Source organism: Oncorhynchus kisutch, linkage group LG8, assembly GCF_002021735.2.
Source record: "Oncorhynchus kisutch isolate 150728-3 linkage group LG8, Okis_V2, whole genome shotgun sequence".
Classification (NCBI taxonomy): domain Eukaryota; kingdom Metazoa; phylum Chordata; class Actinopteri; order Salmoniformes; family Salmonidae; genus Oncorhynchus; species Oncorhynchus kisutch.
The window spans coordinates 24,310,616-24,328,222 of NC_034181.2; the positions used below are offsets into that span (position 1 = coordinate 24,310,616).

The 17,607-nt window shown below is 43.9% G+C and overlaps 1 protein-coding gene across 1 annotated transcript in view; it reads left to right on the forward strand.

Moving 5' to 3' along the window:
• Positions 1-17,607, forward strand: part of LOC109895133 (calsenilin-like) — a 53,616-nt gene that overhangs the window by 13,025 nt on the left and 22,984 nt on the right. The window contains exon 2 of the mRNA XM_031829878.1: positions 16,319-16,321. Within this exon, the coding sequence (XP_031685738.1) occupies positions 16,319-16,321 (3 nt within the window). The remainder of the gene's footprint in view (positions 1-16,318; positions 16,322-17,607) is intronic.

The window sequence follows — 17,607 nt, forward strand, 5'->3', positions numbered from 1 at the left end:
AGGTCAGAGAGAGAGGTATAGAGAGGAGACAGACAGGGCGAGAGCAATAGGTCAGAGAGAGAGAGAGAGAAACAGGTATAGAGAGGAGACAGACAGGGAGAGAGTGAGAGGTCAGAGAGAGAGAGAGGTATAGAGAGGAGACAGACAGGGCGAGAGCAATAGGTCAGGAGAGAGAGAGAGACAGGTATAGAGAGGAGACAGACAGAGAGAGAGTGAGAGGTCAGAGAGAGAGAGACAGAAAGACAGAGAGACAGAGAGAGAGAGAGAGAGAGAGAGAGAGAGAGAGAGAGAGAGAGAGAGACAGGTATAGAGAGGAGCCAGACAGGGAGATAGTGAGAGGTCAGAGAGAGAGAGACAGGTATAGAGAGGAGACAGACAGGGAGAGAGTGAGAGGTCAGAGAGAGAGAGACAGGTATAGAGAGGAGACAGACAGGGAGAGAGTGAGAGGTCAGAGAGAGAGAGAGAGAGAGAGAGAGAGAGAGAGAGAGAGACAGGTATAGAGAGGAGACAGACAGGGAGAGAGCAATAGGTCAGAGAGAGAGAGACAGGTATAGCCATCACCTACAGAGAGATGAACCTGGAGAAGAGTCCCCTAAGCAAGCTGGTTCTGGGGCTCTGTTCACAAACACAAACTACAGAGCCCCAGGACAGCAGCACAATTAGACCCAACCAAATCATGAGAAAACAAAAAGATAACTACTTAACACATTGGAAAGAATTAACAAAAAACAGAGCAAACTAGAATGCTACAGTGCCTTGCGAAAGTATTCGGCCCCCTTGAACTTTGCGACCTTTTGCCACATTTCAGGCTTCAAACATGAAGATATAAAACTGTATTTTTTTGTGAAGAATCAACAACAAGTGGGACACAATCATGAAGTGGAACGACATTTATTGGATATTTCAAACTTTTTTAACAAATCAAAAACTGAAAAATTGGGCGTGCAAAATTATTCAGCCCCCTTAAGTTAATACTTTGTAGCGCCACCTTTTGCTGCGATTACAGCTGTAAGTCGCTTGGGGTATGTCTCTATCAGTTTTGCACATCGAGAGACTGAAATGTTTTCCCATTCCTCCTTGCAAAACAGCTCAAGCTCAGTGAGGTTGGATGGAGAGCATTTGTGACCAGCAGTTTTCAGTTCTTTACACAGATTCTCGATTGGATTCAGGTCTGGACTTTGACTTGGCCATTCTAACACCTGGATATGTTTATTTTTGAGTCATTCCATTGTAGATTTTGCTTTATGTTTTGGATCATTGTCTTGTTGGAAGACAAATCTCCGTCCCAGTCTCAGGTCTTTTGCAGACTCCATCAGGTTTTCTTCCAGAATGGTCCTGTATTTGGCTCCATCCATCTTCCCATCAATTTTAACCATCTTCCCTGTCCCTGCTGAAGAAAAGCAGGCCCAAACCATGATGCTGCCACCACCATGTTTGACAGTGGGGATGGGTGATGAGCTGTGTTGCTTTTACGCCAAACATAACGTTTTGCATTGTTGCCAAAAAGTTCAATTTTGGTTTAATCTGACCAGAGCACCTTCTTCCACATGTTTGGTGTGTCTCCCAGGTGGCTTGTGGCAAACTTTAAACGACACGTTTTATGGATATCTTTAAGAAATGGCTTTCTTCTTGCCATTCTTCCATAAAGGCCAGATTTGTGCAATATACGACTGATTGTTGTCCTATGGACAGAGTCTCCCACCTCAGCTGTAGATCTCTGCAGTTCATCCAGAGTGATCATGGGCCTCTTGGCTGCATCTCTGATCAGTCTTCTCCTTGTATGAGCTGAAAGTTTAGAGGGACGGCCAGGTCTTGGTAGATTTGCAGTGGTCTGATACTCCTTCCATTTCAATATTATCGCTTGCACAGTGCTCCTTGGGATGTTTAAAGCTTGGGAAATCTTTTTGTATCCAAATCCCACTTTAAACTTCTTCACAACAGTATCTCGGACCTGCCTGGTGTGTTCCTTGTTCTTCATGATGCTCTCTGCGCTTTTAACGGACCTCTGAGACTATCACAGTGCAGGTGCATTTATACGGAGACTTGATTACACACAGGTGGATTGTATTTATCATCATTAGTCATTTAGGTCAACATTGGATCATTCAGAGATCCTCACTGAACTTCTGGAGAGAGTTTGCTGCACTGAAAGTAAAGGGGCTGAATAATTTCGCACGCCCAATTTTTCAGTTTTTGATTTGTTAAAAAAGTTTGAAATATCCAATAAATGTCGTTCCACTTCATGATTGTGTCCCACTTGTTGTTGATTCGTCACAAAAAAAATACAGATTTATATCTTTATGTTTGAAGCCTGAAATGTGGCAAAAGGTCGCAGAGTTCAAGGGGGCCGAATACTTTCGCAAGGCACTGTATTTGGCCCTACACAGAGAGTACACCGCGGCAGAATACCTGACCACTGTGACTGACCCAAAATTAAGGAAAGCCTTGACTATGTACAGACTCAGTGAGCATAGCCTTGCTATTGAGAAAGGCCGCCGTAGGCAGACATGGCTCTCAAGAGAAGACAGGCTATGTGCTCACTGCCCACAAAATGAGGTGGAAACTGAGCTGCACTTCCTAACCTCCTGCCCAATGTATGACCATATTAGAGAGACATATTTCCCTCAGATTACACAGATCCACAAAGAATTCGAAAACAAATCCAATCTTGAAAAACTCCCATATCTACTGGGTGAAATTCCACAGTGTGCCATCACAGCAGCAAGATTTGTGACCTGTTGCCACGAGAAAAGGGCAACCAGTGAAGAACAAACACCATTGTAAATACAACCCATATTTATGCTTATTTATTTTGTGTCCTTTAGCCATTTGTACATTGTTAGAACACTGTATATATATATATATATATATAAAATATGACATTTGTAATGTCTTTACTGTTTTGAAACTTCTGTATGTGTAATGTTTACTGTTAATTTTAGTTGTTTTTCACTTTGTATGTTGTCTACCTCACTTGCTTTGGCAATGTTAACACGTTTCCCATGCCAATAAAGCCCTTGAATTGAATTGAATTGATATAGAGAGGAGACAGACAGGGAGAGAGCAATAGGTCAGAGAGAGAGAGACAGGTATAGAGAGGAGACAGACAGGGAGAGAGTGAGAGGTCAGAGAGAGAGATAGAGAGACTGTTATAGAGAGGAGACAGACAGGGAGAGAGTGAGAGGTCACTGGGAAATGTGATAGAGAGAGAGACAGGTATAGAGAGGAGACAGACAGGGAGAGAGTGAGAGGTCACTGGGAAATGTGATAGAGAGAGAGAAAGAGATTCATGAGAGAAAAGGAGGAGTGTTGTGTTGTGTACTGTAGGTCTGAGTTCATCTTAAATAAAAAGTCCTTCTCTTTAATTGCCTAGCTATGGCTGTCTATAAGCCTGCGGGCTGAGGTGGTGTATGAATGGGTGATTGGGGTTTTGGTATGAGTTAGACTTTATTGAGATGAAGATGGGTGAGAGGGTGAGAGGAAAGGTATAAAGTAAGATATTAGGACTTACCCCCCATGATTAATCTTTACGGTAAAATGACCCCACTTGAACCGTAACCCTGGTGACCCTCCCTGTGCATGAACATATGAACTTTACCTTCCATAATTCAGAAAGTGGCTGGGCATTGGGTCCCAGACTATTATTTTGGAATGAATGAATGAATACATAAACCTTTTTTAGTAGACCAAGTTCAAATATATATAGAGTTGCCTGTAGTGGAAGCATTAGTAACATCTGTGTGATCAAATTACTTTATTTTGTTTCCATTTGGGTTCCTGTTTTGAATTTATATCGTCCTTGAGACACTGTGAAAATAAAGAGGAATATAGGAACAACCAACCATGTGACCCATTGTAGGTCTATACTAGTGGCGATCGGTGACGTTTAGGATGAGGGAGGACGATATCATTTTTAATGAGTATGGCCTTATTTCTATTACAGCATATTGGATGACTGTCATTCATATTCCATTCACCCAGCGCAATGTAACATGGATATGTTTAGGCTACTACATGATACTCTAATGTTCCCTATACCCACCATGAGGTTGGAGGAAGATTAGATCTATGAATGAAGTGAACAACGTAGGTACACAGGTCGAGAGAAACATTTTAGTAATCAAGGTGACAGACAATGACACATTCAATACCACCTTGCACACTCTTGCCTGCTGATCTAGGGGGTAATCAGTAGTCCAACAGTTGCAAACGATAGTTTCTATTGGTCAAATTCAGGTATGTTTATCCCTGTTTCATTATGTTTGTCAACAGAATCGAATACACCACTGATCACACACAAGCACAGTTCACTTTCATAGTAGAAACATACAAACAGCATGATCATTTTGCTCGCTGCATAATTCCTTCTCGCATCTACACGCTCTCCTCCTCTCACCTTTTCCCTTCGCTTGTGGACTTCAGTACACAACACGTCAGCTGTCTGTAACCAGGTGAAAAAACCTTTCCAAGACAAATTTTCATATCATAACCGCTAACCGCTACACACAGCCTACATCTTTGTCACCATAATAGCTAACTAAAAAGGATAACTTTATAAATGTTTCATTATTTAAATGTTTATGGAATTCACTGATCCTTCCTCCTCTGAGACGTCTCCATGTTAAATGATCATGGCTGTTTCTCTAGAACAGCTGAGTAATGCTCCATGTGATTCTTTAAATAGGCTGAGCAATTATTTGATGGCTGAGTATTATGACTGATGATATCAGATCACTAACCTCAGTCAGCATTCCTGTATACCAGAACTGTAGACTGGTGAACATGGCTCTGCTGCATACGTGGTGCTAGCACCCACTAGTGGGTATTGTAAGTCATTACACAGCTTGGATTTTGTCATGAGCATGGTTATATGACCAATTTTGTACTTCGTGTAGCTGTTTAGTTAAGACCCAACTTTTACAACAGTTTCTACAGTTCCTCAAGTACACGTGTTACAGGTTGTATATTTTATTTATTTTACACGTGATCATGGAACAAGAGAGGAGAGAGGGAAAGTTAAACATGAGGAATGTGGACAGTGGGAGAAGCAGACAGAGACTCAGTGGTGAGAGAGAGAGAGAGAGAAGAGAAGAAAGAGGTGGCTGTGCATGATGTTTGTGAAAGGTCAGGCTCTTTGGTTCTTTGGCCTCTTCATTGATCTCTCTCTCTCTCTCTACTCTCTCTCTCTATTCTCTCTCTCTCTCTCTTGCTCTCTCTTCATCTGGGTCTGACTCAAGCCCAGCTTCACAAACTACAAACAGACTAGAAAATGTGACACACACACATCGTCTGTCCTCTCCACACAATTGTCAGCGTCAGTTGAATCTGTTCTGTGATCTATCGGGCTGTAGTTTGATATGACAGGTAGAATAGTTATTATCTGAGAGTTGACTTTATTATTCGTTTATAATCTGAGTGGATCACTCTGCAGTGTGTCTCAAAGTCTCATCTTGTCTTCTAGGATTCTTTAGTTGAGTCTAGTGTATATTTAGCTGTCTCTTCTAGGACTCCTTTATCGATTAGCCTAATCTCATCTCATTGTAGTCTCTAGTCATCCAGTTTGCTACTCTATTCCGAGTTGGAGTCTAGTCTTGTCTAGGGTGGTATAGTCTAGGCTCTAGTTATCTTGTGGAGTCTCATCTGGTGTGGTTGCTATGGGTGCTGTGATGGCAGCTCTCTCCCTGGAGGCCAGGAGGCGTCTGTCTCACCCCAGCTGTCTGTCTGACTGTCGCCATAGTGCTGCACGCTACCACCACTCAGGTAGGCTCTCACTTCTCTCTCTACTTCTCTTTATTTTATCTCCTTTTCTCTGTCTGACTGTCACCATAATGCTGCTAGATACCACTGCTCAGCTACTGTACACCATCACATGTACTCTCTCTCTCTACTCCCTCAATATATTCTCAAGAACCCATCAGTTGTACACTTTTCCTAAATTCTCCTATTTTCTTTTTTGAATCTTTCTTTTCTCTATCTCTCCCCCTCACTCAATCCCTCTAAGTCTCCACCCGTTGTTGTCTATGAAGCATGTGACCATTTTTTATGTTCTGAAGATGGATCTACAGTGTTTAAAAGCAGTATTTAGACATGTCCATATTGACATTTGTGTATCTTGTCTGTTTGTGTATCTTGTCTGTTTGTGTTTTGGACCCTGTGACGCTGCTACAGTATGACTGTTTTCACCAGCCAGATACGGATAGCATGGATCAATCCTCAGGCTATCTATGGCTCATCTGTCCAGAGTCTGGGGCTGGAACTGGGCCTAGATCTGGAGATGGGGATGGGGCTGGAGCTGGGGCTGAGGTAGGAGCTGTGACTGGAGCTGGAGATGGGGATGGGCCTAGGGCTGTGGTAGGAGCTGTGACTGGAGCTGGAGATGGGGATGGGCCTAGGGCTGTGGTAGGAGCTGGGACTGGAGCTGGAGATGGGGCTGGGGCTGGGGTAGGAGCTGGGACTGGAGCTGGAGATGGGCCTAGGGCTGTGGTAGGAGCTGGGACTGGAGCTGGAGATGGGGATGGGGCTGTGGTAGGAGCTGGGACTGGAGCTGGAGATGGGGATGAGGCTGGGGCTGGGGTAGGAGCTGGGACTGGAGCTGGAGGTGGAGATGGGCCTAGGGCTGTGGTAGGAGCTGTGACTGGAGCTGGAGGTGGAGATGGGGCTGGGGCTGTGGTAGGAGCTGGGACTGGAGCTGGAAATGGGGATGGGGTAGGAGCTGGGACTGGAGCTGGGACTGGAGCTGGAGATGGAGATGGGGCTGGAGCTGGGCGTGGGTCTAATGATGCTCCTCTCTCCTCACTCATGTTTTTTTTGTGTTCAGCAAATTAGATAATGAACTAATCTCTGCAGTGATGCTGGCTGTGATGACACACATGCACACATCAATCAATCAAATGTATTTATAAAGCCCTTTTTACATCAGCCAATGTCATCAAGTGCTATACAGAGAATTAGAGGGAGCATATTTCAATTCACACAGAACACCAGATAAGACAGGAGAAATACTCCAGATATAACAGACTGACCCTAGCCCCCGACTCAAACTATTGCAGCATAAATACTGGAAGTTGAGGCAGGAGGGGTCGGGAGACACTGTGGCCCCGTCCGACGATACCACCGGACAGGGCCAACCAGGCAAAATATAACCCCACCCACTTTGCTAAAGCACAGCCCACACACCACTAGAGGGATATCTTCAACTACCAACTTACCATCCTGAGACAAGCCCAAGTATAGCCCACGAAGATCTCCGCCACGGCACGAACCCGAGGGGGCGCCAACCCAGACAGGAAGATCACGTCAGTGACACAACCCACTCAAGTGACCCACCCCTCCTAGGGATGGCGTGGAGAGCACCAGTAAGCCAGTGACTCAGTCGCCGTAATAGGGTTAGAGGCAGAGAATCCCAGTGGAAAGAGGGGAACCGGCAGAGACAGCAAGGACGGTTCGTCGCTCCAGTGCCTTTTCGACCACCTTCACACCCCTGGGCCAGACTACACTCAATCATAGGACCTACTGAAGAGATGCGTCTTCAATAAAGACTTAAAGGTTGAGACCGAGTTTGCGTCTCTCACATGGATAGGCAGACCATTCCATAAAAATGGAGCCCTATAGGAGAAAGCCCTGTCTCCAAATGTTTGTGTAGAAATTCTAGGGACAATAAGGAGGCCTGCGTCTTGTGACCGTAGTGTACGTGTATTGTGACCGTAGCGTACGGGTAGGTATGTACGGCAGGACCAAATTGGAAAAATAGGTAGGAGCAAGCCCATGTAATGCTTTGTAGGCTAGCAGTAAAACCTTGAAATCAGCCCTAGCCTTAACAGGAAGCCAGTGTAGAGAGGCTAGCACTGGGGTAATGTGATCACATTTTTTGGTTCTAGTCAAGATTATAGCAGCTGTGTTTAGTACTAACTGAAGTTTATTTAGTGCTTTATCCGGGTAGCCGGAAAGTAGAGCATTGCAGTAGCCTAATCTAGAAGTGACACAAGCATGAATACATTTTTCTGCATCATTTTTGGATGGAAAGTTTCAGATTTTTGCAATGTTATGTAGATAGAAAAAAGCTGTCTTTGAAACAGTCTTGATATGTTTGGCAAGATGGAGATCAGGGTCCAGAGTAACCCCGAGGTTCATCGCAGTTTTATTTGAGATGACTGTACAACCATCAAGATTAATTGTCAGATTCAACAGAAGATCTCTTTGTTTCTTGAGACCTAGAACAAGCATCTCTGTTTTGTCCGAGTTTAAAAGTAAAACATCTGCCGCCATCCACTTCCTTATGTCTGAAACACAGGCTTCCAGGGATGGCAATTTTGTGGCTTCACCATGTTTTATTGAAATGTACAGCTGTGTATCGCCCGCATAGCAGTGAAAGTTAACATTATGTTTCCAAATGACATCCCCAAGAGGTCAAATATATAGTGAGAAGAATAGTGGTACTAAAACAGAACCGAAAGGTACAGTTGATTTGTCAGAGGACAAACCATTCACAGAGACAAACTGATATCTTTCTGACAGATAAGATCTAAACCAGGCCAGAACTTGTCCGTGTTGACCTATTTGGGTTTTCAATCTCTCCAAAAGAATCTGGTGATCAATGGTATCAAAAGCAGCACTAAGGTCTAGGAGCACGAGGACAGATGCAGAGCCTCGGTCTGAAGCCATTAAAAGGTAATTTACCACCTTCACACGTGCAGTCGCAGTGCAATGATGGGGTCTGAAACCAGACTGAAGAATTTCGTACACATTGTTTGTCTTCGGGAAGGCAGTGAGTTGCTGTGCAACAGCTTTTTCTAAAGAAATTGAGAGGAATGGAAGATTCGATATAGGTCGATAGTTTAAAAAAATATTTTCTGGGTCAAGGTTTGGCTTTTTCAAGAGAGGCTTTATTACTGCCACTTTTAGTGAGTTTGGTACACATCCGGTGGATAGAGAGCCGTTTATTATGTTCAACATAGGAGGGCCAAGCACAGGAAGCAGCTCTTTCAGTAGTTTAGTTGGAATAGGGTCCAGTATGCAGCTTGAAGGTTTAGAGGCCATGATTATTTTCATCAATGTGTCAAGAGAAAGTATTTAAAAACTTGAGTGTTTTCCTTGATCCTAGGTCCTGCCAGTGTTGTGCAGACTCAGGACAACTGAGCTTTGGAGAAATACGCAGATTTAAAGAGGAGTCTGTTATTTGCTTTCTAATTATCTTTTTGTCAAAGATCTTTTCGTTATCACTGCTGAAGTGAAAACAATCCTCTCTTAGGGAATGCTGCTTTTTAGTTAGCTTTGCAACAGTGTCAAAAATACATTTTGGATTGTTATTCTCCTCAAGTTGTAAAAGTAGGATGATGGAGCAGCAGTGAGGGCTCGTCGATACCGCACGGTACCATCTCTCCAAGCTAGTCGGAAGACTTCCAATTTGGTGTAACAGCATTTCCGTTCCAGTTTTCTGGAAGCTTCAGGGCTCAGGTATTTTCTGGAAGCATGCTTCAGGGCTCAGGTATTTTCTGGAAGCTTCAGGGCTCAGGTATTTTCTGGAAGCTTGCTTCAGGGCTCAGGTATTTTCTGGAAGCATGCTTCAGGGCTCAGGTATTTTCTGGAAGCATGCTTCAGGGCTCAGGTATTTTCTGGAAGCATGCTTCAGGGCTCAGGTATTTTCTGGAAGCATGCTTCAGGGCTCAGGTATTTTCTGGAAGCATGCTTCAGGGCTCAGGTATTTTCTGGAAGCATGCTTCAGGGCTCAGGTATTTTCTGGAAGCATGCTTCAGGGCTCAGGTATTTTCTGGAAGCTTGCTTCAGGGCTCAGGTATTTTCTGGAAGCTTCAGGGCTCAGGTATTTTCTGGAAGCATGCTTCAGGGCTCAGGTGCGACTGCATTTAGGTTATTACGCAAGGTTACATTTAGTTTCTCAGTTAGGTGGTTAACCGATTTTTGTACTCTGATGTCCTTAGGTAGCTGGAGGGAGTCTGGAAGGGCATCTAGGAATCTTTGGGTTGTCCGAGAATTTATAGCACAGCTTTTGATGATCCTTGGTTGGGGTCTGAGCAGATTATTTGTTGCGATTGCAAACGTAATAAAATGGTGGTCCGATAGTCCAACATTATGAGGAAAAACATTAAGATCAACAATATTTATTCCACGGGACAAAACTAGGTCCAGAGTATGACTGTGGCAGTGAGTAGGTCCAGAGACAGTTTGGACAAAACCCAGAGTGGGTCTGTGGACTTTTCCATGTGAATATTAAAGTCACCAATAATTAGAATATTATCTGCCATGACTACAAGGTCCGATAGGAATTCAGGGAACTCAGTGAGGAAAGCTGTATATGGCCCAGGAGGCCTGTAAACAGTAGCTATAAAAAGTGATTGAGTAGACTGCATAGGTTTCATGAATAGAAGCTCAAAAGATGAAAACGCAGTCATTTTTTTGTTTGTAAATTGAAATATGCTATCGTAAATGTTAGCAACACCTCCACGTTTTGCGGGTGGTGCAGGGGACATGATCACTAGTGTAACCAGGAGGAGAGGCTTCATTTAACACAGTAAATTAATCAGGCTTAAGGCATGTTTCAGTCAGGCCAATCACATTAAGATTATGATCAGAGATTAGTTCATTGACTATAACTGCCTTAGAATTGAGGGATCTAACATTAAGTAGCCCTATTTTGAGATGTGAGGTATCACAATCTCTTTCAATAATGACAGGAATGGAGGAGGTCTTTATTCCAGTGAGATTGCTGAAGAGAACACCGCCATGTTTAGTTTTGCCCAACCTAGATCTCAATGAGGATAGCTGAGCTGACTACACTGACTGTGCTAGTGGCAGACTGGCTAACAGCCTGCTGCCTGGCCTGCACCCTATCTCATTGTGGAGCTAGAGGAGTTAGAGCCCGGTCTATGTTCATAGATAAGATGAGAGCACCCCTCCAGCTAGGATGGAGTCCATCACTCCTCAACAGGCCAGGCTTGGTCCTGTTTGTGGGTGAGTCCCAGAAAGAGGGCCAATTATATACAAATTCTATCTTTTGGGAGGGGCAGAAAACAGTTTTCGACCAGTGATTGAATTGTGAGACTCTGCTGTAGAGCTTATCGCTCCCCCTAACTGGGAGGGGGCCAGATGCCGACACATCTTTCTAGCGGATTTACACGCTGAAGCTGTGTTGCCCTTGTTGACCTCTGACTGTTTCATCCTAACATCATTGGTGGCGACGTGGATAACAATATCCCTATACTCTCTACACTCTACAGTTTTAGCCTTAGCCAGCACCATCTTCAGATTAGCCTTAACGTCCGTAGTCCTGCCCCCTGGTAAACAGTGTATGATCGCTGGATGATTCGTTTTAAGTCTAATACTGCGGGTAATGGAGTCGCCAATGACTAGGCTTTTCAATTTGTCAGAGCTAATGGTGGGAGGCTTTGGCGTCTCAGACCCCGTAACGAGTGGAGGAGAGACCAGAGAAGGCTCCGCCTCCGACTCCGACTCATTGCTTAATGGGGAGGACCGGTTGAAAGTTTGTGTCGGCTGTTGGCTGAAAGAGCGACACCGGTTGAGCATTCCTACAGCATTTCCTTCCAGAAGCCATGAGAAAATTGTCCGGCTTCGGGGACTGTGCAAGGGGATTTATACTACTATCTGTACATATTGGTGGCACAGATGCCGCGGGCGGGCGGGCGCGGGTGGGCGGGCAGGCAGGCAGAAAACATAATAAGAATAGTACACAAGATTAAATGAAGATTATGACAAGGATCAGTTTCTTTCACACATACACACACTTTTTGGGTCACAGGATGGCAAGTAGGCTTCCCTAACATGTCAGGGTGATGATTGTAGTGTGTAAATATGAGGACATGGAGTATTATAGTTAGTGCTGTGGAGGTAGGAGCAGAGGACAGAGGAGAGGGGAGAGGCTCACCACAGGTCGATTTCTCTCTCTCTCTGGCCTCTCCCAGTCTCCATCAATGCATTAGTGCACACACCCACACACACAGACACACACACACCTGTCTCTGTCACCATCTCACACTCAATGCATTCGCAAGTGCACACTCATGTGTGGATGCACACATACAGAAAAAACAACCATTGTTTAGCACTTGCAGTGTGCGTGTGTGTGTGTACGTGTGTGTGCGGGTGTGTGTGGGTGTGTGCTTACTAACAGAACAGTGGTCTATGTTAGTTTGATTCAAAAGCACTTTAAAATGAAACCTGTAGCATTGCAGTAGAAATCTCGTCTCTATTTCTTTCTGTTTATCTGTCTCCAGGAGAGGAAAGGAAAGAGGGGGGGAGTATGAATGGGGTGGGGGTGTCTGCTATTTGATCTTTGTGTGTGACTGTGAGTGTGATGTGACTGTGATATGTGTGTGTGTGTGTGTGTGTGTGTGTGTGTGTGTGTGTGTGTGTGTGTGTGTGTGTGTGTGTGTGTGTGTGTGTGTGTGTGTATTTGATCCCTCTCTCTTTTCAGTCTGTAAATGTCTTCACCCGTGGTGCCCAAGCAAGTGAGAGCGCAAAGGGGGAGAGGGGGGGACCATGGGGGCATAGAGAGGGGGAGGTCAAGGAGAGAGAGAGAATAAAGGAGGGATCAGAAGGAGATACTGAGCCTGTGGTTGGAAAGAGTGAAGGAATGAATATGGGGGATGGAGGGCAGCTGGAAAGAGAGAGAGAGAGGGGGGGGGAGAGGACCAGCAATATGGACAGAAAGAGAGGAGGGGTGGACTGGATGGAGGGATTCACCGGACTGCCCACTGTAACTTCATCATCTGCGGTTTCTTACAGGAAAGTGGGAGAGAGGAGAGAGAGAGACGGAAGGAGAGTGGGGTGAACAAGTTGAAAGCGATAGCAGCCCCCAGTACTGACATTGGAAAGACAGTGAGAGGGAGAGAGAGAGAGAGAGAAAGAAAGAAAGAGCAAGAAAGAGAGAGCAGAAGAGGAGAGAAGGGAACACGCCTGGCGGTAAGGGAAGGGCGGTGCTCGCTCTTCAGTCCATCGGATCTCTCTCAGCCCTACACGGACCCAATCTTTTGGACCACTCTGTGGTCACTACCTGGACTAAGCTGGACTGGAAATATTGGACCAAACAAGGCCTGGACCATATTAGCCTGAATCAGATCATACCTGGATTGAACCAAACCAGATCTGGACCGGATTCGATTGAACTGGACTGGACTATCTGTTACTGAGAGAAATAGGGAGGAATGGTTGGAAAAAAGAGAAATAAGTGTGAAGATTGTTCGTAGTGCCTTAGAAAGTGGTGACTACAGATCTGTCAGTATCTGTCAGTTATAGTATTGATTATATGGTGGATTGATTGATCGATTAATTGATTTGCTAACAGATCTATACATATACTGTGACAAGATCTAAAATAAGGAAGGGAAAGGCCTCTATTTAGGCACGTTGGTATTATGTTTCATTCACAGAGTGGGAATAGTTTAAGTTCAGAGAATCCATGTCTTTAAGTTGGTTGTTCTTATATTTCTGTTGATATCGTGGGAAAGATGAGATGATCACAGTGAAGTGATTTCACTCTCACCACTTCCCTTCTACACACTTTCCTGTGTCAGCAAGTCAGTAATCAGATTCACTTCAATGATTCAGAGTTTTAAGACACATCATGAACTGGATATCACATGGATACAGCTGATTGATGGGAATTGTCTAATTCCTAAATGTGTTTTTATCCAGAGATCATTCAGTCCAACAAATGACAACTCCTATGATGATTGATGTTTACTCTTTGGACTGTAAAGCTGTGTAGTGATGCTCTATCACTGGCTATATGTCTGGATCTTTGAGAACGACTCTGGAAGAATGACTTCAACTTTAACTTTAGATCCCTCCTCACCATCAAAATAGGTGACCTTTGACTAAACCTCTATTTTCCCACGCATCAGATCTGAAGAGGGCTTTTTTCTGTGTCTACCCACTTTTGGATATTTTCCATTCCATAATCGTTTACATTTAATATCCATTTTGTTGGCCATTCTCTCATGCTGCTCAGTGCCTTATGTTAGCACAACCTGACACGCTTAGCCAAGCCTCAAAGTACCTAGCCTAACTTACTGACTGCTGCATAGCTTAGCATCTGTTGTTCAACAACAGAGACTATTATTATCATCACGAACTTTGCACCTGCTGGAGTCTCTCGCGCAGGGCCTCTGTGTGTGGGCTTGCCCTCAGCAGGCTTCCCCTGCCCTCTCCCAGCCATGGGGATCCAGATCCAGGGTATGGAGCTGTTTGCCATTGGCGTGGTCATGATAATGTTTGTGGCAGTGCTCAAGGGCTTTGGCATCCTGGAGCCCATGTCCTCCTTTGAAGGTAAGAGCCCTGAGGGGATTCCAACTGAAGCTGGAAATCCAGTGAAGAGGCTGGGAGGCAAAATGCCTGGTGGTCTGTACCTTTTTATTCCTGGTTCTAAAAGGTGGACATGGCATTTAGGTCGACGTTTCAGCATTAACTATCTGCTATCTGAGATAGGGTGTTCGATCTGTATCTGGTATTTGGGAGGAAAAGTGGGTATGTGGTACCTAGGGGTTACGCAGTAGATATTCCTGGATCATATCTGGGTATCTAGTGTCTGGGATGGGGCATTTTGTGTGTGATGTCTTGGTATTGGATATATTCTAAGAGAGTATAAAAACAAGTCACACGCTCTACAGTCTGAGAAAAAAAGGGTTCCAAAAGGGTTCTTTGGCTGTCCCCATACAGTAAGAGAACCATTTTTGGTTCCTGGTAGAGGTAGAACCCTCTTTGTTCCAGGTAGAACTCTTTTGGGTTCCACGTAGAACCCTCTGTTGAAAGTGTTCTACATGGAACCCATGGAAGTAAAAGGGGTTCTTCAAAGGGTTATCCTATGGGGACAGCCAAAGAACCCTTTTTGGTTCTAGATAACACCTTTTTTTCTAAGAGTGTATACACTGCATGCACTCTTGAATGTGTAAACCTAACCAAACATAAAGCTCCTCTCTTCTGAGGCTGGGGTATGGCAGTATGCCTCTTGACACTGGGGATTCTGAGATGGGCATTATGGTATCTATTAGGAAATCTTTCTCAAGAGAAAAAAATATATGTTTTAGTGGGCATTAAAGTAAAGTGTACACTAAAGGTAAAGTGTAGATTCAGGGTGGTAAAGAATCACATCAGCAATCTGATTATATACTGTTCCCTGAAGAATAAATCGTTTTAGGCCAAAGGCCAGTCAAAGTGCCTTGTAGTCACTGTGCCAAAGCAATTATAGTTGAAAGCCTTCAACCTCACATTGAAGTGCTTATCACAGGCATCATAAGCATTATACTGTAATGGTAATAGCTATGTGTACCTTTTACATTCTTATCTAGGAATCAGGTAAATAATGATTTGACAAATTTGGTGTTCCTGTGGGAGTCTCTCTCTCTCTCTCTATATATATATATATACATACCTAGCTCTATATATATATATATAGAGAGAGAGAGAGAGAGACTCCTATATATATATATATATATATATAGTGCATTTTTCTCTCTCCTTCTCCTCCCTTCTCCCCATCTCCCTCTCTCACAGCTTCAGATAGGCAGGGCCCACACCCAGGTCTAGCATTACCTAGCATTAATTATACATGCAGTATTGAACAGGCTTTCTCTGAGACCGCCTAAATATGGAGCCTGCAGTCCTTCGCCAGGACCCTGAAGGACACTGGCCATCCAGCAGTGGCCCCCAAAATCCTCCCCCACTGTTCAGTAGTGTCCCATAATAGCTTTTCCTCTCAATTTACTCTGTCGTCACAGAAAATGATCACAGTGGCATGCCATTCATTTTCTAATAAAAGCTGAGTACTGGGGTATTGTCCAGACAAAGATTTTTAGTGTAGCAATATTAAGTTGTATGAAATTAAATCAGATGTGAAAAATAGGCTATGCAAAAATGTGGGCACCCTTGTCATTCTGGTGATTTGAATACCTGTAACTACTTAGCACTGATTAATTGGAACACACAATTGGTCCAATCATGAGAAAAGGTATTTAAGGTGACCAATTGCACGTTGTTGTTCTCTTTGACTCTCCTCTGAAGAGTGGCAACATGGGGGCCTCAAAACAACTCTCAAATGAGCTGAAAACAAAGATTGTTCAACATTATGGCTTAGAGGAAAGCTACAAAAAGCTATCGCAGCGATTTAAGCTGTCAGTGTCCACTGTGAGGAACATAGTGAGGAAATGGAAGACCACAGGCACAGTTCTTGTTAAGGCCAGAAGTGGCAGGCCAAGAAAAATATTGGAGAGGCAAAGGCGAAGGATGGTGAGAACGGTCAAAAAAAGCCCACAGTCCACCTCCAAAGACCTTCAACATCATCTTGCTGCAGATGGTGTCACTGTGCATCGTTCAACAATTCAGCGCACATTGCACAAGGAGAAGCTGTATGGGAGAGTGATGCGGAAGAAGCCTTTTCTGCACACACGCCACAAACAGAGTCGCTTGAGGTATGCAAACACACATTTGGACAAGCCAGCTTCATTTTGGAATAAGGTGCTGTGGACTGATGAAACAAAGATTGAGTTATTTGGTCATAACAAGGGACGTTATGCATGGCGGCAAAAGAACACAGCGTTCCAAGAAAAACACTTGCTACCCACAGTAAAATTTGGTGGGGGTTCCATCATGCTGTGGGGCTGTGGCCAGTGCCAGTACTGGGAATCTTGTTAAAGTTGAGGGTCGCATGGATTCCACTCAATATCAGCAGATTCTTGGGAATAATGTTGAAGAATCAGTTACAAAGTTGAAGTTATGCCGGGGCTGGATATTTCAACAAGACAACGACTCAAAACACTGCTCAAAATCTACCCGGGGCATTTATGCAGAGGAACAAGCCATCCGGCCATCCCAGTCCCCAGACCTGAATATCATTGAGAATCTGTGGGATATTTGAAGCGGGCTGTCCATGCTCGGCAACCATCAAACCTAACTGAACTGGAGATGTTTTGTAAGGAGGAATGGTCCAAAATACCTTCATCCAGGAACTCATTAGAGGCTATGGGAAGCGTCTAGAGGCTGTTATTTTAGCAAAAGGAGGCTCTACTAAATATTGATGTGATTTTTCTATTGGGGTGCCCAAATTTATGCACCTGTCTAATTTTGTTTTGATGCATATTGCACATTTTCTGTTAATCCAATAAAACTAATTTCACTACTGAAATATTACTGTGTCCATCAGTTATTTGATAGATCAAAATGAAATTGCTGATCCAAACACCCAATTATTTATAAATGGAAATCATGGAAATTGTCAGGGGTGCCCAAACTTTTTCATACGACTGTACATAGCCATAATAATACTCCCATAGCCATAATAATAGATACGTAGCCATAATTATAGGTACGTAGCCATAATAGATACATAGCCATAATAATAGTTACGTAGCCATAATAATAGTTACATAGCCATAATAATAGTTACATAGCCATAATAATAGTTACGTAGCCATAATAATTAGGTACGTAGCCATAATAACAGGTACGTAGCCATAATAACAGGTACATAGCCATAATAATAGGTACGTAGTCATAATAACAGGTACATAGCCATAATAATAGATACATAGCCATATACCCATAGTATGGCCCTGAGTCCCAGGTCCTTCAAATCGATCAGCA